The sequence below is a fragment of the Dipodomys ordii genome, unplaced genomic scaffold (genome assembly GCF_000151885.1).
Source record: "Dipodomys ordii isolate 6190 unplaced genomic scaffold, Dord_2.0 Scaffold95, whole genome shotgun sequence".
NCBI classification, from domain to species: Eukaryota; Metazoa; Chordata; class Mammalia; order Rodentia; family Heteromyidae; genus Dipodomys; species Dipodomys ordii.
The window spans coordinates 5,952,981-5,976,573 of NW_012267311.1; the positions used below are offsets into that span (position 1 = coordinate 5,952,981).

General features: G+C 38.0%; 1 protein-coding gene across 1 annotated transcript in view; it reads left to right on the forward strand.

The window, feature by feature from the left end:
• Nucleotides 1–23,393, forward strand: part of Dcaf10 (DDB1 and CUL4 associated factor 10) — a 49,131-nt gene extending 25,738 nt beyond the window's left edge. The window contains exons 3-7 of the mRNA XM_013026667.1: nucleotides 2,996–3,193; nucleotides 12,387–12,589; nucleotides 15,668–15,781; nucleotides 16,707–16,852; nucleotides 18,442–23,393. Of these exons, the coding sequence (XP_012882121.1) occupies nucleotides 2,996–3,193; nucleotides 12,387–12,589; nucleotides 15,668–15,781; nucleotides 16,707–16,852; nucleotides 18,442–18,810 (1,030 nt within the window). The 3' untranslated portion in view covers nucleotides 18,811–23,393. The remainder of the gene's footprint in view (nucleotides 1–2,995; nucleotides 3,194–12,386; nucleotides 12,590–15,667; nucleotides 15,782–16,706; nucleotides 16,853–18,441) is intronic.
• Nucleotides 23,394–23,593: the final 200 nt, after the last annotated feature.

Here is a 23,593-nt window from a genome sequence, read left to right on the forward strand (position 1 = left end):
CACACACACACACACACACACACACCTTTCAGAGGGACCACACACACACACACCCCTTTCAGAGGGACCACACACACACACACACGCACACACACCCCTTTCAGAGGGACTGGGCATGCACACACACACACACACCCCTTTCAGAAGGAACACACACACACACACACCCTTTCAGCGGGACCAGTGTCATACATAGTACTATACACACACACACACCTTTTCAGTGGGAACACACACACACACACACACACACCCTTTCAGAAGGACCAGTGTCATACATAGTACTATAACCCAGTATAATCTAAACTTATATGAAGTAGTTTTTTTTTTTTTTTTTTTTTTTTTTTGGTTTGTCGTGGGGCTTGAACTCTGGGCCTGGGCGCTGTCCCTGCACCCTTCAGCTCAAGGTGAGCACTCTACCACTTGAGCTACAGCACCACTTCCGGTTTTCTAGTGGTTTATTGGAGATAAGAGTCTCACAGACTTTCCTGCCCAGGCTGGCTTTGACCGAGATCCTCAGATCTCAGCCTCCTGAATAGCTAGGATTACAGGCGTGAGCCACTGGCGTCCGGCTAAGTAGGTTTTAATATTGTCAACTAAATATTTCCTGTAAGGAAAATAAAGTAGTTTTGACTTTTTCTATTTTTTTTCAAATACGTGGATACTCAGTTTAAAAGTTTGACCAACTTTTTAGTAACTTTTCATGTTTTTAAAAATGTTTTGAGGGCTGGGATGTAGCTCAGTGGCAAAGCGCTTGCCTAGCAAGTGCAACATCCTGGGTTCGATCCCCAGTACCAAAAAGGACAAAAAAAAAAAATACGGTTAAAAATGTTTTGAGCCAGGTAGTGTGTACCTGTAATCCTAGTACCTGGAAGGCTGAGGAAGGAGGGTTGTGACTATATGAGAAAAAAATGGACTGGATGTAAGAATTAAAATTTGCATGTAGTGAGGAAAGCATCTAGACTATGGCTGTCTAAAGGATAAAAATATATGTGGAAAACATATGAAACATGTTTGTATAAAAATAGCATAATGAGGGACTGTGAATGTGGCTTAGTGGTAGAATGCTTGCCTAGCATGCATGAAGCCCTAGGTTTGATTCCTAAGTACCACATAAACAGAAAAGGCCGGAAGTGACGCTGTGGCTCAAGTGGTAGAGTCCTAGTCTTGAGCAAAAGCAGCTCAGGGACTACTGTACCTAGGCCCTGAGTTCAAGTCCTAACACTGGCAAAAGAAAGGAAGGAAGGGAGGGAGAGAGGAGGAGATAGCATAAAGAAACTCATAAAAACATTAAAAGGGAAGGGAGGGAGGGTGTTAAGAAGGAGTAACAGAAGAGGTAAATTTGATTAGCATATTATATGCATGTGTGGAAGTTTTTCGATGAAACCTCTTTGAGTCAGTCATGGTATTACCATCCTATTATTCCAGCTACAAAGAGGTGGAGATGGAAACATGGTTTGAAGCCAGTCAAGACAAACAAAAGTTAGTAATACCCTCTTTCAGTAAATAAGGCTGGGCGCCAGTTGCTCATGCCTGTAATCCTAGCTACTCAGGAGGCTGAGATCTGAGGATCACCGTTCAAAGCCAGTCGGAGCAGGAAAGTCCATGAGACTCTTACCTCCAATTAACCACTAGAAAACTGGAATAGGCGCTGTAGCTCAAGTGGTAGAGCACTAGCCTTGAGCTTCAGAGCTAAGGGACAGTGCCCAGGCCCAGAGTTAAAGCCCCACAGCTGACCAAAAAAAAAAAAAAGGGAGAGGGAAGCATTTCTGGAGGCGATGATATCTAAAACTAAAGGGGATGATATCTAAAACTAAAAGAGAAAACATGAGTTAGCTAAATCAAAGTGCAGGAAGAAAGTGGGCCTGGTATTTTAAAAGCCACAAGAAGTTTCGTTAATGATGGTGTTCATGGTGTTCATGGATACTGAGGTTGATTTATTTTTTTGTTGAGGTTTTTTGGTTTTGTTTTGTTTTGTTTTTGTCGTCAGTCATGGGGCTTGAACTCTGGGCCTACACGCTGTTCCTCAGCTCAGCTCAAGGCGAGTGCTCTAGCACTTGAGCCACAGTGCCACTTCCGATTTTCTGATGTTTTTTTTTTTTTAATTTAATTTAATTTTATTTGTGAACATACTCTGATGGTTTTTTGGAGATAAGAATCTCACAGACTTTCCTGCCCAGGCTGACTTTGAACCACAATCCTCAGATCTCAGACTCCTGAGTAGCTAGGATTACAGGCGTGAGCCCCCAGCACCTGTGAATTACAGAATATTTTAATTAAACCTATCTTCTGATTTTGACTAGTCCTAATAAAATTTCATTAAATTAGAATATTTGGGAAATGCTTTTGAGTTAATAGATTAAAAATATGGAAGCTGGGCATGGTGGTGGTACACATCTGTAATCCCAGCACGTGGAGGTGAAGGTAGGGGAATCATGATTTCCAAGTCATCCTGAACTATATATATGGAGGCCCTGTCTGAAAAACAGAATATGCTCAATAGTAGAGCCTAGAAAGCACAAGGACTGAATTAAAACCCCAGTACCACTAGGAAAACAAAAGTGATGGCAGTTTGAATAGTAATTTTCTGTGTAAATGTGCTCTAAATAGAGATGTTACTTGTAGCAAATATTTCTCATTATTTAGAATCCTTTACACTAGTATACTCCTTTTCAACAGTCAAGTCTGAAAATTCTCTTACTAAATTCTCTTCTGTAAATTTTAAAGTTCTTGTCTTTCTATCACTGTCTTCCAAACATACACTTTTATTTCCAGTTCCAAACAAAAATCAGTAATTTAAAGGAAATGGATTATAACATGGATCATAGCCTATATGAATTTTACTCACTGTTTATTATGTATCAGAATCACTAGACTTATACAATGAACTTGTCCTTCATTTTCTTCTTTCTTGATAATACAGAGATTGTTTCTCAAAGCACGTTTTCTTTAAGTAGAGATTAAATGAACCAGTTTTTCTTTTCTGCTTTTGTAGATTTCTTGATAACCGGCTGTTTGCAACCTGCTCTGATGACACTACAATAGCACTATGGGATCTGAGAAAACTGAACAGCAAAGTATGCACTTTACACGGTCACACTAGTTGGGTGAAGAACATCGAATATGATACTAATACAAGACTCTTAGTAACGTCAGGATTTGACGGAAATGTCATTATTTGGGACACTAACAGGTTTGTGAATAAAAGACTTAGGATTATAATGAATATGATAAGTTGAAACTTTTTAAAATATGAGCAAATATTGTGTGCTGTTCAAACTTTGAGAAGAAAACCTGGCTTTAAGAAAAAATTATTCAGCTGGGCTTCGGTGGCTCACACCTGTAATACTATCTACTCAAGAGGTTGAGATCTGAGGATCTATGAGACTCTTATCTCCAGTAAACTAATAGAAAACCAGAAGTGGCGCTGTGGCTCAAGCAGTAGAGCGCTCGCCTAGAGCTGAAGAGCTGAGGGACAGTGCCCAAGCCCCACGTCAGACAAAAAAAAAGAAGTGGCACTGTAGCTCAAGTGGTAGAGCGCTTGCCTTGAGCTGAAGAGCTGAGGGACAGCGCCCAGGCCCAGAGTTCAAGCCCCACGACCAACAAAAAAAAAAAAAAAGAAAGAAAAAGAAAAAAAAATTCCATCTTTGATTACTTATTCCTACACAGATATTGCCACTAAAGGTTTTGGACCTTAGTGTAGTGCTAGTGTACTTACCTAACATTTGTAACCTGAGTTTCATCTCCAGCACTGCAGAAGGATAAAGGGGGAGAGAGAGGATAGAAAGGGTGAGGTAGGGACAGGAAAAGAGGGAGGAATTTTGGACACTATTATGTGAACACAAAAACTGGTTTATAAAATGAGTTTCCTAAGTTAAAAATACTTCTGCTACATCCTTTGTGGACCAAAATTGTTTCTCATTCTTTGCCTTTGGTTCTGAATGTATTTGTTTTGTAATTTTGCCCTTTATTTTTATGCATTAAGAGAATCAGTTTCATTTGGGGTTCTTCTGATCCCAAAGGGAATATTGGACAATAAAATTTGGTGCAGTTTTGGTTGTCACTGCGAAGGGTGGATACCTTTTGACATTATTTGGCCAGGACCATAATTTCTAAACATTGTTTTACTCTAGACAGTTCTATACAATAAACCAGTTTTCTCACCTAAAATACCACTTATGCCTCAGTTGAGTAAAATGTGTCCTCATGTCAGTAAAATGATTCTTCAAAGAGAAATTGATTATCTGGAGTGTTGAAATTTGAGAAATAAAATATGCTGTTGTTATGGTCAAATGTCATATCAGGAACATTTCTGAAATTTTGTTTAGAGATCATATTAAAAGGGGGATTTTCTTGTTAAAGATTTCTAGCTACACATAATTGAGTGAAGAATAGAGGATAGAGGGGCTGGGAAGGTGGCTCAGTGGTAGAGCGCTTGCCTTGCATGCCTGAGGCCCTGGGTTCGATTCCTCAGTACCACATAAGCAAAAAAAGCTGGAAGTGGCGCTATGGCTCAAGTGGTAGAGTGTTGCCTTGAGCTGAAGAGCTGAGGGACAGCTCCCAGGCCCAGAGTTCAGGCCCCACAACCGAACCCCCCCCCCCCAAAAAAAAAGAATAGAGGATAGATTTTATTTAGACAGAGATACCTATTAAACAGCTGGTAGAATGCTAGCTAATGGGTAAAAGCCTCAGGTATAGAGTTGGAGTTCCAGTCCAACCAAAAGAAAAAGAGAAGAAAACAAGAAAAAAAAACAAACAAGGATGGACACCTGTGGCTCATTCCTGAAATCCAAGCTGCTAGGGAGGTTGAGTTCACAAAGGTCATGATTTAAGGCTAGACTGGGTAAAAAAAAAAAAAGTTCTAAGAAACCCCTTCTCAACCAGTACAGTGGTATGGACCTGTCATCCTAGCTACATGAGAGGCTGAAATTGGGATGATTTTAGTTTCAGGCCATTCCAGGCAGAAAAGTCTAAGAGACTCCAATCTCAATAGAAAGATCACAGTACAGGTGCGTACCTGGGCAGGAAGCAAGATCTCTCAAAAATAAGCAGTGCAAAAAAAGAGCTGAAGACATGGCTTAGTGTTAGAGTGCCTGCCTAGCAGATACAAGACCCTGTGTTCAGTACCTCAGTTCAGGGGCGGGGGTGGGAGTAAATAAGCATAAAAACAGGATAGGCATATAACCTAAATAGCAATCTAGATATCAGTAATCATGAAAAACATATATGGACTAAACTGTCCAGTTAAAAGGTAAATAATGCCAGATTGGATTAAAAAGTAAAATTAAACTATGGTTTTTGCAAGGAACACCTAAAATATGCAAAACCAGAAAAGTTGAAAATAAATTAGAAGAAAAGACTACCTCAGGTACATACCAGATAAAAAGATATAGTCATATTTGATTGCAGACAAAATTAAGAGTTTAAGGCAAAAAGCATTATTATTGATAAAAAGTACTATAAAGATTCATTTCACTAGAAAGTAAATGAATTCTCTTTTATGCACCTAGAAAGAAAGTTAGGCCATAAAATGCAAAACTGGAATCACAAGAAATCCTCATGTAGTAGAAAATACCAACACCATTCTCTTTACTAATAGATAAATTTAAAAAAAATCAATAAAAAATGAGTAAAGCTATAGAAGACTTAAGTATTAATAAGCTTGCTATATTAAATAAAATTATGTTCTCAACAAACTATAAATATATTCTCTGAGGCAGACCTAGAACAGGCACAAAAATTTAGAATGTAGGGTCTCAGTGGTAGAATGCTTGCCTTGTATGCATGAGGCACTGGGTTCGATTCTTCAGCACCACATAAGCAGAAAAAGCTGGAAAGTGGCTCTGTGGCTCAAGTGGTAGAGCACTAGTCTTGAGCTGAAGAGCTTAGGGACAGTGCCCAGACCCAGAGTTCAGGATCCATCACTGACAAAAAAAAAAAAAAAAAGAATGTACTAGATTATAAAGTAGGTATCAACTGATCTCTAAGACATGTTATCACACATGCTATTTCCCCTGAACTCAGTACAATCAATATAGTTAACTATCTAGCTAGATTAGAATAAAAAGATGGTACAGTTAAAAAAAATGTAAAAAGAGGTATTTCTTTTAGAAAGGAAGTCTCAGTCATTTACAGATGATAGAATTCAGGAATTGGCAAACTTTCTATTAAGGACCAAGTAGTAAGTATTTTAGGTTTAGGTACTGTGTGGTTTCTTTTCTTTTTTCTTTTTTTTTTTTTTTTTGGTCGGTCATGGGCCTGAATGCTGGACCTGGGCACTGTCCCTCAGTTCTTCAGCTCAAAGCTCCCAACACTTGCACCACTTCTGGCCTTTTCTGCTTATATGGTGCTGAGGAATCAAACCCAGGGCCGCATGCGTGCAAGGCAAGTGCTCTACCACTGAGCCACCTTCCCAGCCCTACTATGTGGTTTCTTAGCAGCCATTTCTACATCAGCAGTATATAAATGGGTGTTCATATAAAATTTATAAAAAACAAACCAGTGGGTTAAATTTAGCCCATAGTTTTCCAACCCATGGTTTATATATAAAATCCTAGAAAATTCTCCACAAACATAATCAAAATTTGTAAGAATTAATCAAGATAGATATAAAACAGAAGAGGTTCCTCAATTAAAAATAAAGCTGTCATATCACCCAGCAATTCCTTACTAGATACATATATCCAAAGGAAATTAATGTCAAAGATCTACACTTCCATGTTCATTGTAGTGCACCATATCAAATCACCGTAAGTGTACATCGACAGATGAATAAATTTTAAAAAATGCATTACAAGCACATGCTTATAATCTTAGCTACTCAGAAGGCTGAGATCTGCCAGCCTGGGTAGAAAACTCCATGAGACTCATATCTCCAGATAACTGCCAGAAATCTGGAAATGGCTCTGTGGCTCAAAGTGGTAGAGAACTAGTGAAAAAGCTCAGGGACAGTGCCCAGGCCCTGAGTTTAAGCCCCACAACAGACCAAAAACAAAAAGCATTACACAAACATATAATGTAAAACTATTCAAGTTTTTATAAAAAAGGAATTCTTAGCTGGGCGCTGGTGGCTCACACTTGTAATCCTAGCTGCTCAGGAGCCTGATGTCTGAGGATTGTAGTTTCAAATTCTATACCAGCCTGGAAAGGAAAGTATGTGAGATTCTTTTTTTTTTTAATTTATTTATTTATTTTTTATTTGTGAACATACTATACAGAGGGGTTACAATTACATGGGCAGGATAGTGCGTACATTTCTTACCAAGCATTGCAGCCTCCTCCTTTGGTTTACCCTTCACATCCCTTCCCAGCCTCCCCCCTCCCCCCTGTGAGATTCTTTTCACCAATTAACTACTAGGAAAAAAAAAAGCCATACTCATTATCTTGCCCATGTAATTGTAACAGTATTTTTATAATAAAAAAAAAAGAAGAGAGAAAAAGAGCCAGAAGTAGAGCTGTGGCTCAAATGGTAGAGTGCTAGCTTTGAGCAAAATTCAGGGACTGAGTCCAAGCCCTGAGTTCAAACCTTATGACCTATACCTCCCTCCCTCCAAAAAAGAAGGAGGGGCTGGGAAGGTGGCTCAGTGGTAGAGCGCTTGCCTTGCATGCATGAGGCCCTGGGTTCGATTCCTCAGCACCAAATAAGCAAAAAGAAAAAAGTCGGAAGTGGCGCTGTGGCTCAAGTGGTAGAGTGCTAGCCTTGAGATGAAGAGCTGAGGGACGGCGCCCAGGCCCAGAGTTCAGGCCCCACAACCAGACCAAAAAAAAAAAAAAAAGGAATTCTTGTCATTTACAAGAACAAGGATGAACCTGGAATATATTATGTGTCAATTAAAATAGAATAACAAAGATTATCAAGTACAAAATAATACAAAACTCAACTGTTTTCTATTGATTATTTTGGTTATGTCTAAATTTTTAAATTTTGAGATAGATCTCAACTCGACTTCACTATTTTCCTGTCTCATCTAGGATTACAGGCATGCACAACTACTTTTTTAAAGTAAAGAAGCACACTGAATACTGAATTCAGAGCTTCTCAACATCTTTCAGTTGATGGACCAAAGATAACATTTGGAGGCCCTCAAAAATGGCTTCATTCTGAGCACTGGTGGCTCATGCCTATCATCATAGCTACTCAGGAGGCTGACATCTGAAAGATCACAGTTCAGAGTCAGTCTAGGCAGCAAAATTTGAGATTCCATCTCCAAAATAATCAGCTAAAAGTTAGGCTGGAGACAAGGTTTATATGGTAGAGTGCCATCTGAGCAAGCTCAAGGTCCTGAGTTCAAACTGTAGTACCAGAAAAAAAAAAAATATATATATATATATATTACAAAAGGCTTCAACTAGATACCATGTCTCACAGTTATAATTCTAGCTACTCAGAAGACTGAATTCTGAGGATCATGGTTCAGAGCCAGTCCAGGAAGACAAATCTGAGAGACTGTCTCCAATTAACCAGCAAAAATGTACAATGGAGGTATGGCTCAAGTGGTTTAGAACACCCATCTGTGAACGAAGAAAGCTGAGTGAGATGATGAGGCCAGGAGTCTAAGCTCCAATATAGTGGCAAAAAAGAAAAAAAAAAAGGTGTTAATCTATTCATTTAGTTAACCCTATACTCATAATTCCCAGTCAGCTTTAATGCCTCTTAACCATGAACCACCAGTGGTAATCAAACATGAAAAAATTAAAATCTCCCAATATTGAGACACAAATGATAAAAGAATTTTTTGAGTAAACAGAGGCAACATAGGGGGAAAAAAAACCCAAAACTTTGAAAATAACTATCATGCCAGGCATGTAATAGATCCTCAGATATATATCTATCTATATCTATATCTGTTTCACTATATCCTCAGATCTCAGCCTCCTGATTTCAGCTCAAAGCCAGCCTGGGCAGGAAAGTCCTTGAGACTCTTATCTCCAATAAGCTACTCACTTGAGCTGTGTCTCAGTGATAAGAGTGCTGGCCTTAGCCGGGCGCTGGTGGCTCACGCCTGTAATCCTAGCTACTCAGGAGGCTGAGATCTGAGGATCGCGGTTCAAAGCCAGCCCGGGCAGGAGAGACCGTGAGACTCCTATCTCTAATAAACCACCAGAAAACCAGAAGTGGCGCTGTAGCTCAAGTGGTAGAGAGCGCTCGCCTTGAGCTGAAGAACTCAGGGACAGCGCCCAAGCCCAGAGTTCAAGCCCCACGACCGACAAAAAAAAAAAAAAAAAAGAATGCTGGCCTTGTGCTTGCTTCGACAGCACATATACTAAAATTGGAATGATACAGAGAAGATTAGCATGACCCCTGCACCAGGATGACATGCAAATTTATGAAACGTTCCATATTTTTTTTTGTTACTTTGTATGTTCTTCCCCCACAGTATAACCCCTGTTTTCACTGTATTTGATGTCGGTATAATTTGGGGAGGAAAAGGGAAAAAAGAAAATGTTTAAATATGGATACAGGTTGACCCATTGTAACAATGGGATGTACAAGACACTGTTGTTTTTTTTTTTTGTTTGTTTGTTTGCTTTTTGTCAGAGGAAGGGCCTGAACTCTGGGCCTGGGTGATGTCCCTCAGCTCTTCAGCTCAATGCTAGCACCCTACGCCACAGCGCCACTTCTGGCTTTTTCTGCTTATGTGGTGCTGAGGAATCGAACCCAGGGTCTTATGCATGCAAGGCAAGCACTCTACCACTGAGCTACCTTCCCAGCCCACAAGACACTGTTGAACATCGAACTTTACAATTTAGGTGGGGCGGGGGTGGGGGGTTGGGGGGAAAAGGGGGCAGGGAATTGTAGTTGTGGAAGTGGGAGGAAAGGGATGGTAGGGGAAAAACAAAGGAGGAAGCAACAATGCTTGATAAGAAATGTACTCATTACCTTGTTCATGTAAATAACCCCTCTGTACAGTATTTTCACAATAAAAAAAAGTTATTTGAAAAAAAAAAGAGTGCTGGCCTTGAGCACAGAGAAGCTCAGGGACAGAGTTCAGCCCCAGGATCAGAAAAAAAAAACAAAACAAAAACCATGAAAAAAACTATCAGTGGTCTAGAGATAAAGCTCAGTGGTAGAGTACTTGCTGGCATGCAGAAAGCCCTGGGTTTAACCCTCAGCACCACCAAAAAAAAAACCGGGGGGCTAGGAAGTTGGCTCGGTGGTAGAGTGCTTGTCTTGCATGCATGAGGCCCTGGGTTCAATTCCTCAGCACCACATAAGCAGAAAATAGCCGGAAGTGGCACTGTGGCTCAAGTGGTAGGGCACTAGCCTTGAGCTGAAGAGCTAAGAGACAGTGTCCAGGCCCAGAGTTCAGCCCCCACAACCAAAAAAAAAAAAATTAAAAACTATTTGAGAGGTAAGAAATCACAATACTTGAAGCAAAGAACAAGATGCAGTAGAGGAGAGAAAGTGCTTCTAAAATAATAGTACTCTAATGTTTTTATTTATGTACTTGTCTGTAGATGGGATATGGTTCATGGTTTAAAAAATCAAGGAAAGAAGGAATAACTTGAGGGCAGAGGTGGGAGTAGGAATCATGGGAGAGAACTATGGAAGTGGTGGCATTTATCAACATGCATTACACTCATAACCTGGCTTTAGGAATTGTAACCTTTGTACAACTACTTAATAAAATTTTAAACAAAAAAAAAAGGAATAAAACAGTCAAGGAATAAAATCTTACAGAGATACTAGGCAGGCAGATTTTTTTTAAAAAAGCCAAATAAAACTTGAAATAAAGGACTTGGGAGTATGGCTTAGATGTAAGGTGGTGGTTTGAGGTCCTATGGTTAAAAAAAAGAAAGAAAGAAATTGGAAACTTAAAAAACAGGTCTGGTCAAATAGCAGGTTATTTGAAGCTCCAAAAGAATAGAGAAAATGGGCTGGGTGCCAGTGACTCACGCCTATAATCCTAGCTACTCAGGAGGCTGAGATCTGAGAATTGTGGTTCAGAGCCAGCCCAGCCCAGGCAGGAAAGTTCATGAGACTCTTATCTCCAATAAAACACCTGAAAACCACAAGTGGTACTGTGGCTCAAGTGGTAGAGTGCTAGTCTTCAGCTGTAGAGCTGAGGGAAAGCGCCCAAGCCCACAGTTTTAGCCTTACAACACACACACACACACACACACACACACACACACACACACAAAATGGGTGAGAGGCAATATTAGAATAATAATTTTTCAGAATATATGAATAATATGTTTGGGTATTTTTTGGTCAGTCATGGGGCTTGAACTCTGGGCCTGTATGCTTTGAGCTCTTCAGCTCAAGGTGAGCACTCTACAATTTGAGCCACAGCACCATTTGCAGTTTTCTGGTGGTTTATTGGAGATAAGTGTCTCATAGACTTTCCGTTTGGGGCTGGCTTTGAACTGTGATCCTTAGAGCTCAGCCTTCTGAGTAGCGAGTAGGTGTGAGCCACTGGCGCCCGGCAATAATATTGATCTTAAGATTTAGAAAGTAAAATGAATCTTAGTAAGATAAATGAAAAAATCCAAATTTGTGCAAAAAAAAGTGAAATTGCAAAATTCTAAGGACAGAAGACCAACCAACCAGAGGGTTAAAAAAAAAGTAAGCTATCTAAAGTAACATGTAGACTGATGGCAGATTTATAAGTAAAAAACATAATTCCATGGAATTTTATTCTCAATATTGAAAGAGAAATAACTCTGAACCTTAAGTTATATGCTGTTAATCCTTGTTCAAAAAGAACGAAATATTGGGCTGGGGCCAGGCTCAAGTGGTAGAACACTTGCCTAGAAGCATAAAGCTCTTAAGTTCAAACACCTGTACTGCCAAACAATAACAGCAAAAGAAAATGAAATAAAGATTTCAAACAATTGAAAGTCTATTACACAAAATTTTATTTTAAAAATTCTGGGGATGTGCTTCAGAAAGAAAGACGATGATGATGAAAAGGTCAGAGATAAAAGAAGGAATAGTCAGCAAAATAACTGAAGAGTCAGGGTATATGGTACACATGATAGAATATCTGCCTGGCAAGCTTCAAGCCTGAGTTCAACTCCCAGTGTCACCTCTTCCCACAAAAAAGTTGCAAAGTATATGCATGAATCTAAATACACATTGAATTACCTGTAAGTTTTGCCTTGAATAGCAAAATAGTTTGACTAGCACTGAGCTATTATGTTTTTTAAATGTATTTTAAAAATTATTATTAGAAAGGTGGTGTCCAGTTGGGTTACAGTTTCTTGAGTCAGGTAGCAAGTGCATTTCTTTTTGGAAAATGTCACCCCCTCTCTCACCCTTTCCCAGTTTTTCCCCCCCCCCCCCCCCCCCACAAGTTATACAGTTCATTTTCAACATTGTGTCTAGTGAGTACCTCTGGCCATTATATTTTTAACAACTAGTTTTATTGGTTTAATTATAGGTGTACCGAAGATGGGTGTCCACATAAGAAATTCTTTCATACTCGTTTTCTCATGCGAATGAGATTAACACCAGATTGTTCCAAAATGTTGATCTCAACGTCCTCTGGATATCTCTTGATTCTGCATGATCTTGACTTAACCAAATCTTTGGAAGTAGGTAGCTACCCCATTTTGAGAGCCAGAAGAACTACATCAAGTTCAGGTAAGCTTTTCTGATTAATAAGGTTTCTCAAAATTCTGAGACAAAGCAGGTGGTATTGTCTATAATTCTCAGAAAGCTGAGATCTGAGAACTTGATTCAGCCATCCCAAGCAGACAAATCTAACTTTTATCTTTAGTTAACTAGCAAAAAGGCAGAAGCGGAGATGTTTCAAGTGGTAGAGTACCAGCTGTAAGCAAAAAAGTCAAGCAGTAGCACAAAGCCCTAAGGTCAAGCCCTAGTATCAGCAGAAGGAAAAAAAAGCATCTGGGACATAAGGGTAGTCTGAGATTATGATAGATATGTACCTCTTTTGAGAATAATAACGAAAAAGGGAAGAAGATGGAAAGACATCCGACATTGTGCCTTTGTGGCACATACAGTCTAGGAATAATAATTTTTTTTAAGTTTCTGTTAGCTAGTGGTCTTTTTTTTTTTAACTGTATTTTTTTTGTCTTTTCTTTTTTGGTACTGGGGATCGAACCCAGGACGTTGCACTTGCTAGGCAAGCGCTTTGCCACTGAGCAACATCCCAGCCCTAGCTAGTGGTCTTTAATCAGTACTTCGGAATCATTGCTATCTAAAAAATTAGTGATGGTCCAAGGAAGTATTAATCTGAAGTCCTTGGAACCCAGCAGACCTTTTAAGTTGTGATCATTATATTAGCTTTAAATATATGTGGTGTCATAGACTTCGAGATGTCTAGCACACTCTTGTTAGATCCCTGTCCCTTATCTCAAAGCTGATTCTACTAGACTTAAGTCAAGTTGGGGTTCAGGAAAACTTAGGTACTGTATTTTAGTATATGTGCTGCCGAAGCAAGCACAAGGTACTACATTTTATCAACATTATGTAATAAATTATATTTCAACTTTGAAAATGAGAAGACTGGTATGGGAACATATTTATCACTAATGTTTTGTATTTATGAACAAAAATCCAGAGGAAAAAAGCACTTATTTAGAATACAGAATGTTCATTAAAAAAACTTCAGGTATTTGAACTCTTTTTCCTGTGGACCTAGAGCCACTCCTGAAGACTTCTTTGGGAAAATACAAGCATATTTAGACTATAGTTGCCCTGTTTTAACTGTTAAAAAGTAGAAATTTAAATTTTACCAACTAACTTGCAAACAAAGGGTTCATAAATGTGTGTGGAAAGTTGAGCTTCTCAAAAATTGTTTCATGCCAGTGGCTCGCGCATGTAATCAGATTTCAGTAGGCTGAAATCTGAAGAGGAAGTTTGAAGCCCACCCAGTTCCAAAATGACCATGACTTTGGACTTCCCAGCCTCCAAACTATAAGGAGGAAATCTCTGTTTTTTATGAAAGAAAAGGAGGTAGCTCAGTGATATAGCACTTGCCAGTAAGTGCAACATCCTGGGTTTGAGTCCAGGTACCAAAAAGAAAAAAAGACCAAAAAAAAGGCATTGCCTTTTAAAAAAATGAGGGATAGATACATTAATAACCAAGCTTAGCATAGTGTAAAATGGTAATCTAGAACATTTAGTTGACTTTTTTTTTGACTCAAAAGCCAATCTGCCCTCAGTCCTCAAAGGATAATTCTGATACTAAGTATCATAGGAAATTTGATTAATAATAACTTCAAGCAAAGGTATGAGACTATACTGGGAATGTATGATGAAACTGAAGTTGCTATTTGAATATATCAACTACATATATCCAATATTTTGTTTTTCTGTATAGATTTTATCATAAAGCTTTATATTACATTGCAAAGATAGTACTTATGTTATTTGAAGAATGATAATAGAAGTTTGTCACATACTTTAATGAAGATTTATACATGATCCCCGTAATGGGCCTGTTGTATAGAACCTGTTCTAACATTAAATAGTCTTAAACAGCTGTTTTCATTTCATTGAATTTTCTTCTTTCATCTTAATACAGAAATGAAAGGAACTAAAGATGTTTATTTATTTATTTGGTTTTTGAGTTTTATGTAAGCAAATCTTTGATATAAAGATTTTAGGACATAAACAGAAAAAAGAGTTGTCCTACCCTGTTCTATCTTAGTTATATCCTAGTTTTGTTTTTGTTTTTTTTGTTTTTTGTCAGTTGTAGGCCTTGAACTTTGAGCCTGGGTGCTATCCCTGAGCTTTTTAGCTCAAGGCTAGCACTCTACCACTTGAGCCACAGAGCCACTTCTGGTTTTCTGGTGGTTGATTGAAGATTTAAAAAAAAAAAAATCTCACAGACTTTCCTGCCTGGGCTGGCTTTGAACCTTGATCCTCAGATTTCAGCCTCCTTAGTAGCTAGGATTACAGGTGTGAACCGCTGGTGCCCAGCTAATTATATCCTAGTTTTATGTGAGCTTTTTTTGGTCACATTTCAGATGAGTTTTAAAAAGTATGGGTCAGGGTTGGAGTCATGGCTTAGTTGGTAGAGAGAGCTAAGCCAGTGAGCAAAAGTGGTAGGTGCAGAGTTTTAGTTCAGGACTCAGACTTAAAACCAAAACAAAAATTAAAAAAGAAAAGGTATGGGTTAATGAGCAGTGCCAGTGGCTCACACCTGTAATCCTAGCTACTCAGGAGTCTGAGATCTGGGAAAATTCAGTTCAAAGCCAGTCCATGCAGAAAAGTCTGTAAGTCTCTTATCTCTAATTAACCACACCAAAAAGCCAGAAGTAGAGCTGTGGTAGAGTATTACCCTTGAGCAAAAATGCTCAGAGATAGCACCCAGGCCTTGAGTTCAAGTCCTAGGATTAGCACAAGGAAAAAAAAAGTATGGACCAATGAAATAATTAAAAAGTTGGAGAGCTGGTGGTGGTATGGGTGGTGACTCATGCCTGTATTCCTAGCTACTCTAGAGACTGAGACCTGAAGGATCAAAGTTCAAAGTTAGCTGAGACAAGAAGTCTATACAACTCCATCTTTAGCCAACAAAAAGCTGAACTGTTGATGTGACTTAAGTGGCAGATCTCCAACAGAGGAGCAAGCAAGCTGAACAGTCTTGAGACACTGAGTTAAAACTCTGATACTAGCAAAAAAAGAAAAAGAAACAGTTAAGAGATACTACAGGTAATACTACAAGTTTATTGTCAAACTTTATTTTTCTTCAAGATTTGACTACTTTGTCAAGTTCATCTGGTCCTAGAGTATTTGGTTCACCTTGTCATCACAGTGACTCTAATTCATCTTCTGAGAAACACATGTCACGAGCTTCTCAAAGAGAAGGTAGGTTAAAAGTTGGATTTTTCAATCTTACCAACAACAAATTCAATCAAATGTTTTTTTTATAAAAACTTTCTAAACTGCTTTCTTACAGTGTCAATTAAAGCAGTTTTTCACATACCAAAGGAATATGACATATCCCTGTTAGTAATAATGTCTTAATATGATAGTCATTTTCTTTGGGGGCTAGGTAGAAGAAAACAATGTGGAATAGTAGAGTTACCAGGAAGATGGTATGATTGGCAATGTCTTCCATTTCTTGTTTTGACATGCCTCCATGTGAAGTGTCCTCTCTCATCGCCATAATTGTAGCTAATTTCCTGTTTATAGAATAGACAGTTTCCAGTTTAATAGCTGTTCAACTTAATGACTATTCAGCTTTACAGTGGCCTAAAAATGATATGTGTTTAATAGAAATCACACTTTAAATTTGAATTTTGATCTTTTCCCAGACTAGCAATATAGAATATCATATTTTATCATGATTCTGGAAAACAACACAATTATGGAAATAACCAATTCTGACCAGTATATTATATTGTTGATCTATGCTGTTCAGTAGGTTAGGTATATTTAAATGCATTTTCAACTTACAATAATTTAAACTTATAGTGAATTTATTAACCCCATTGTAAGTAGAGAAGCATCTGAACTGTTCTGTCAAATTACTGTAGTTCTTAATGAGCTTTTTGAGAAATCTAATTCCCAAGGACCCCAGTAGATCATTGGTGATAAATTGTAGAAACTTGGATTCTTTGTACTCATCCTCTTTCCCCATTCCCTTTCCTACAAACTCAAAAGCCATATGTTCACAGACTAAGGGATAAAGGCATAGGAAGTGGCTGCCAGAAATCACAGCTTTGTGAAATGTCTTAGTCCTTGCATTTGGATAAGTTACATCCCAAATTCTCATTTTCTTGTATCTCAGGAGTTTCACCACGAAATAGTCTTGAAGTCTTAACCCCTGAAGTTCCTGGTGAGAGGGACCGCGGAAACTGCATCACATCCTTGCAGCTGCACCCCAAAGGCTGGGCCACTCTTCTTCGGTGCTCAAGCAACACTGATGATCAGGAGGTATAGGCCGCTGCACTCTTCTCTCTCTCTCTCTCCTTCCTTTCTTCTTTCCTTCTTCCCTCCCTCCTTTCTTTCTTTTTTGCTGGGCCTGGAGCTTGAACTCTAGGCTGAGTGCTATCCCTGAGCTCCTTTTGCTCAAGGCTAGCACTCTAGCCACAGCTCCACTTCTGGCTTTTTCTGTGATTGATTGGAGATAAGAGTCTCACAGACTTTCTTTCCTGGACTGGCTTTGAACCAGGATCCTTAGATCTCAGCCTCCTGAGTAGCTGGGATTATGGGTGTGAGCCACTGGCACCCCCAGCAGCACTCCACTTTCATCAGAGTTCATTGGACAAAATGTCCTTGTCCTGTGTCCTTAGGCTGATTGCCTGCCCTTCAGGGGCATACTGTCTGCTTCTCAACTTTTCCTGTTTCTGTTCTCTGCTCCTTTATATTATCTTTATCCCTTAGAAAGGTTTCTTCCTCTTCTGTGTGTAAGCTGAGAAGAACTCTAAAGATCATGATCAGCCCAGTTTATACCTAGCTGCTTAATTCTTGCCTGCTTGGTCTCATTGTTTAAAAAAACAAGAAACAGCTTATATATTAAACACAACACTGAGATATTTCAGCTAAGTTGTCTAAATGTGATATTTGGCAAGCCAATTATAAATTTCTTTTTAAAAATCTAAGACGCTGGATGCCGATGACTCATGCTGTAATCATAGCTACTCAGGAGGCTGAGATCTGAGGATCATGGTTCAAAGCTACCTCGGGCAGGAAAGTCTGGAAAGTCCATGAGACTCTTACCTCTAATTAAGTACCAGAAAACCAAAAGTGGAGCTGTGGCTCAAGTGATAGAGAGCTAGCCTTGAGCTGAAAAGCTCAGGGACAGTGCCCAGGCCTAGAGTTCAAGCCCTACAACTGACCAAAAAAAAAAAAAATCTAGGAAATCTCTGGTCCCATCATTCTGGAAAGAAAGGCTCTTCAAGGATCTCTCTGACTCTAGAGAAAGGTGTTCTAAAGGCTTGGATATATTCCAGGAATTTTTTTGTTGTTGGTATTGTGCATGTGTTTGTTTTGCCAGTCTTGAGGCTTGAACTCAGGCCTAGATGCTGTCCCTGAGCCTCTTGTGCTCAAGGCTAGAGCTCTACCACTTGAGACACAGTGCCACTTCCAGCTTGTTCTGAGTAGTTTATTGGAGATAAAAGTCCCATAGATTTCCCTGCCTAAGTGGTTTTGAACTGTGATCCTTAGTTCTCAGCCTCCTGAGTACTTAGGCTTGCAGATGTAAGCTACTGGTGCCCAGGCCAGGAATGTTTTAAATATTAAGGTTATTGTTACCCTCAGAAAAGGAAATGTATTACTATGGAATACATAGGCATCTTCAGAGAACAAAAGGCTTTAAAGCATCACAGTGCAGAATCACTTCAGCTTATGAAGACAGAAAATTAGACAGGTTTTTGTCAGTTGGAAGGGGGATAGCATTCATCTAATAGATTTCTTTCAATAATCTGTGGTTTGGGCATTTAGTTTAGCTTTTCAAAGATGAAGTATATGTGTAGCACTGTTTGGGGCTTGATAACTAGTTTGTCTCTCTTTTCTTCCCCTAGTGGACCTGTGTCTATGAATTCCAAGAAGGAGCTCCAGTGCGACCCGTCTCACCTCGCTGTTCCCTACGACTGACTCATTACATCGAAGAAGCCAACGTAGGCAGAGGTTACATCAAAGAACTTTGCTTCAGCCCTGATGGGCGAATGATTTCTTCTCCACATGGTTATGGGATTCGTTTGTTGGGATTTGACAAACTGTGCAGTGAACTAGTTGACTGTTTACCCAAAGAAGCCAGTCCCCTCCGGGTGATCCGTTCTCTGTACTCTCATAATGATGTGGTACTGACAACAAAGTTCTCTCCGACACATTGTCAGATTGCCTCAGGGTGCCTTAGTGGACGAGTTTCTTTGTATCAGCCAAAGTTTTAGGCACAACTTATGTCAAATAAGGGACTCTTTGGGTGTTTGACTTATAAATTACTTCCATTTAGGTGAAGTATTTTCTTTTTAGAAGATCTTACAAGTTTGGGTCAAGACCCTGGTTCTTAGGGGTCTATGAACATACCCGTGACCTGACTACTTGGTCATCCAGCATCATTACGGGCATCTCCAAGTTAGACTCTATGCAGCATCATCTTTTTCAACATTCCTCTGCTCCTGCTGATCTGTGCCATTGAACTGTTCTTCTGATTATTTTGCATGGTAGATCTTGTTAAATTCTCTGCCTTCCTAATCTCTGTCCCTCCTTTCTTTTCCCCTTTTCTTTCCTTTTCCTTTTCTTGTTTTGGTTTTTCTCACGAATTTTGTGGAGATTTGGCAGGAATTTGATTGAGATAAAAGAAACTCATGGCACTGGTATTAAATAAAACCCAGAAGTAGTAGGCTGTTAGCATACCGGTTGTTGAAAAAGACATTTCACCTTCATTTATTAGTATATTTGGCCTTTTAAAGTTGCTATTATATTTCTCTATATTGAGCATAGAGAATGGAGTAATTGTCATAAGAGTTTAGTCGGTGCAACAAAATGTCATTTAAGTTTCCTGCTAAAATTTCACACAGTTTTTCATTTAACAAAGATTTTGTTGTAAAAAATAATACCATCCCTCTTTCAATAATTTACTTGTATGAATGTTAAGTCTTGAGCATGTGTCCTTAATGGTATTTTGTTGTTATAACAGCATTGCTAAAAGAGAAAAGGAATAGGCTTTATCGTTTCTGTTGTACAGAAAAGGATTTATTTTTTAGATTAGCAAATATCGAGTCAGAGAGTGATAAAAACATTGTGATTTTCTGTGATTCTTTGAACCACACAGGATATATTAATCGTATTGGTGTTGACAGGGGAATCAAGAGTACAATGGTGACATTTTATTGTCTGTCTTCCTTGTGCCAGGAGTCATAGGCTCAACTGTTTCACTATTAGTAAGCAGAGAACTATAGTCCTATTCAACGTGTTGTTATAACCCTGGAGTCGGTCACATGATGGCAAGATTAAGTGCCCATAGGAATACCTGTTTTCGATTTTGTTATGAAATGTGTGGCAAGTAAAAGCATCAGGCAGAGACTAAGCACAAGAATGCTGCTCTGTTGAATGCCATTGTGTTGAGAAGTGATTTCCAGAAGCTGGAGTAATTCAGGCCACAGCACTAACCTTGTCCTTTTACGTCACAGACTTCTTTAGGCTAAATATAATGAAGGGAAAATGCATAAACCTGGGCCTTACCTTCAGGAAGGGGACAATAGAAATATGTATTTTTAACAGAAACCTTCAGTAATTTTTATTCAAGTAGTCTCCAGATAATAGTTGGGGGCGAGGGGAGAAAAGGAAACCTTTATAAACAGCACTCAGTACTTCTGTATCCACTTGGTGCTTAAAACAGTCCCTACAAGATGTTTTGAATATTTGAATAGTAATAGTAAATGAAAACAATTTTAGAAGTAGAAAATAACTTGGAATGGAATGAGTTGTATTATTTGAAAAGAAAAGAAAAGGTTATGCAAAGTTAAAAGCAAAGCCAGTGCTTGAATTCAGTCCTCCTAATTAAATTCAGATTTCCTAAGAAACTTGCTCAGGGCAGTTTCTACTCTATTAAGTACTATAAAGATGCTTTGTCTTTAAGCTATATTGTTGTGTACCCCTAAGATGGCCAATAGATTTAAATGGAAGGCATGAGAGTAAATTCTGAGAATTTCAGTCATGAGAAGAAAAGTATTTTAAACCTGAGAGAAATGTTAAAGTGAGCCAAATACTTGAATAAAAATGACATTTCTTTGTAAGACATGAAGAACAGCCATTTGCATACATTCATAAGAGGTGCTATCTCACTTGGAACTATATTGGCTCTAGGATACATTTTTATAATTAGATAATCTTACCATGGATATTGCAAAAATTAAAATTTTGTAGTTATTGAAAAAATTACTACAGAACACATTAAAAAATAGGCCTTTCATAATTTTTTAAAAAATTAAAAGCAAATACTGTTTTGAAGGAAAACACCCAAAAACATTAAAAATAATAATGATCAAATTGATATGTAAGATTCCATAAATTGTATAAATTTGGAAAGGTTTGATGTCAGACGCTGAACCTAATGTCACCAAACTCTAAATTCTTGATCCACTAGTCCCAAGTATTATGTGTTAAATAATGTGCCTACTTTACTACTAGCCCTCCCCCCAAAACTTGCAAGATAGGTAGAATGAACCTCAAATTAACTTTGGAGGTTGTGATAGGTAAAAAAGATTAAGTGACTTGTCCTGAAGTCACAGTTGGCTATGGGTAGCTGGACTGGGATTCAAACCTAGATTTGTCTGTTTTACCCAAAGATTGCTTACTACTCTATCACTTTACCTTTAACTGGTAAAGGCTGGTAAACTGGCCTATTACTTTGCTTGTTTAGTATCTTCTGGAACCTTTTCTTATTACCATCTGTACCAAGCAAAAAAATATTTACAAGACTGAAAGTTTCCGTGGGAATGAAGATAATAAACTTGGGGCATACACATTATCCATTCCTAACTAAATATCCTCAAGCAAGATAAGATAAGCTAGAAAAAAAACTGGAGGATGAATATCCTTATGTAAAAATAGAGCCATAAAAATGAGAATTAGCAACAGCACAAACAAATTTTGCCCTCTTTGAGGTATAATCATATTTAAAAAGTCACCAAGAAATATTAGTCAAGGAATTAAATGGCCTTATGAATACAACACTATTTGAATTACTCATTATACTTTCCATGTCCCATTTTACTTAGAACATACCTAATCTGATTTTTTTTACTCTTATAGTCAGTCATTTTTATTGATGATAATTGGTAAGCATATTATAATTGGTAAGAAGCATTATTGGTAAATGTATAAATTGTTCTCCTGGTTAAAAGCTGACTCCAGACAGTATGTTTATGGTAGTGCCATGTTGAATCAGTTACATACATCAAATATAGAATGTTTTATTTTCAGTTTTGAAACCCAAGTGGCAAAAGACAAAAATGCTTCTAATTTAGTCTTTTAAAAATGTGTACTCTTTTTTTCTCAGAAGCTCAAAGCATTTTGTTATTTCTTGTTACATCCCTGAGAAGATGTTATATCAAAAGTTAAGAAAACAAGCAAGGAGAAGGTAAATCACATATTCCCTATTCTTGTGTCTAGAACCAAGTTCATATTATATCATTCTTAATGTTGTGTTCTCTTAGAAAGTGCAGTAAAGGGAAAATGTTCTGAGACTCTTTTAGAAGTTTAGTGGTTCCAGCATTAGTCAGAATATACATGGTACTGGTATCCATAACTGTCTGTTAAACTTGTGTTTGCAGGAGAAATGTTTGACAACTTACTGATGACAATCATCCCCACTTAATGGCCAGCTATAATTGAGTGCTGTGAAAATCCACTTAGAAACACCTTATGTTGGTCAGGAAGAAACCATATATATGAATTTTGGATAGCTAATACATATCTCTTAAGTGCCAAATTTAAAAACTTGTAATTATTTTTGATGCAAGTCTTTCAGGTATGTTAGTATACTTCCCTGCCTTCTTAAATAGCATGTTCAGTATAATTCACTTTTTCATGATGAAAGTTATATTCATAATGTGTTATGAAATACCCAATGAGCTCTGATACATATAAAGACATATATATCCCATTTCATAAAATTTAAAGGGCTATAACAAATATGAGTTAATGTCTCTTACAATGTGATCCCCTCAACTCTGAGGTTAAAAAAAAAGTTTTATATCTGCTAAATAGTGTATTCTGTCAACATGCTCCCACTTTTCTTCTAATGTGCTGTTTCAACCATGATAAGCTGGGACATGAGATAATCAAGCCTGTTCAGAGTCTGCTGAAAAAGCTGGACAAACTTGGCTCACAGTCTGTGAGGTAGCTCCTTTGATTATTTTCTACTTACTTTCTAGCTAACAGAAGCTCCCAGGTAAAGCCTAAACTAGTGATTTTTCATTTACTCTTCAGTAAGATACTACAAACTAAGGATGCTGCTAGATTAAGCTATAAATAGAAATGTACCAAAGTACAGCAATGCAACAACAAAAGCTCTGTATTTGCACAGGGGTTTTATGTTTTTACAAAAAAAATTAAAAAGCAGGAAAAAAAAAAGGAAGAAATCCAGATAGATTTAAGACTATTTTAGTAGCCACGAAACTTCGTCAGTAACCATTAAAATATATGATTAAATTGTTACATTGTTACAAAGACATGGTTTAGTCTCATTGTAGAATAAAATTGTACTAAAATGTAATCTTAGAGATGATTCTAAATGATATCCTAAGAATGTCTCCCATTCAAATGATAATGGAAATTTTTATGAAAAGTCTCCAATTTAGCTTTATGCTGCTCTCTTCAGTTGTAAATGAATTAATGGCAGAGATGTGGGTTTTATCAATGGCAGCAAGGAGCACATCTCATACGCACCTCCCATGTATGTGTATAGAAAATGTCACTGTAAGTGAAAATGTTACCAGAAATAATAAAATAATTTTTCAAATTTAAATCTGGTCCAGAGTCTTTAAAATAGGTAGTCTTTAGCTTTCCCATTTCTCCCCCATTTATTTTTCATGCTTTTCACATTTAAGACTATTTGAACTGCCTCCTAAATTTTTCTGCATCTTTCACTTTCAAACTGTACTTTCTGTTAAATTTGATTCATATTTTTAGGAGTCTTGGAATGTTCTGAATGATATGCTAGATACC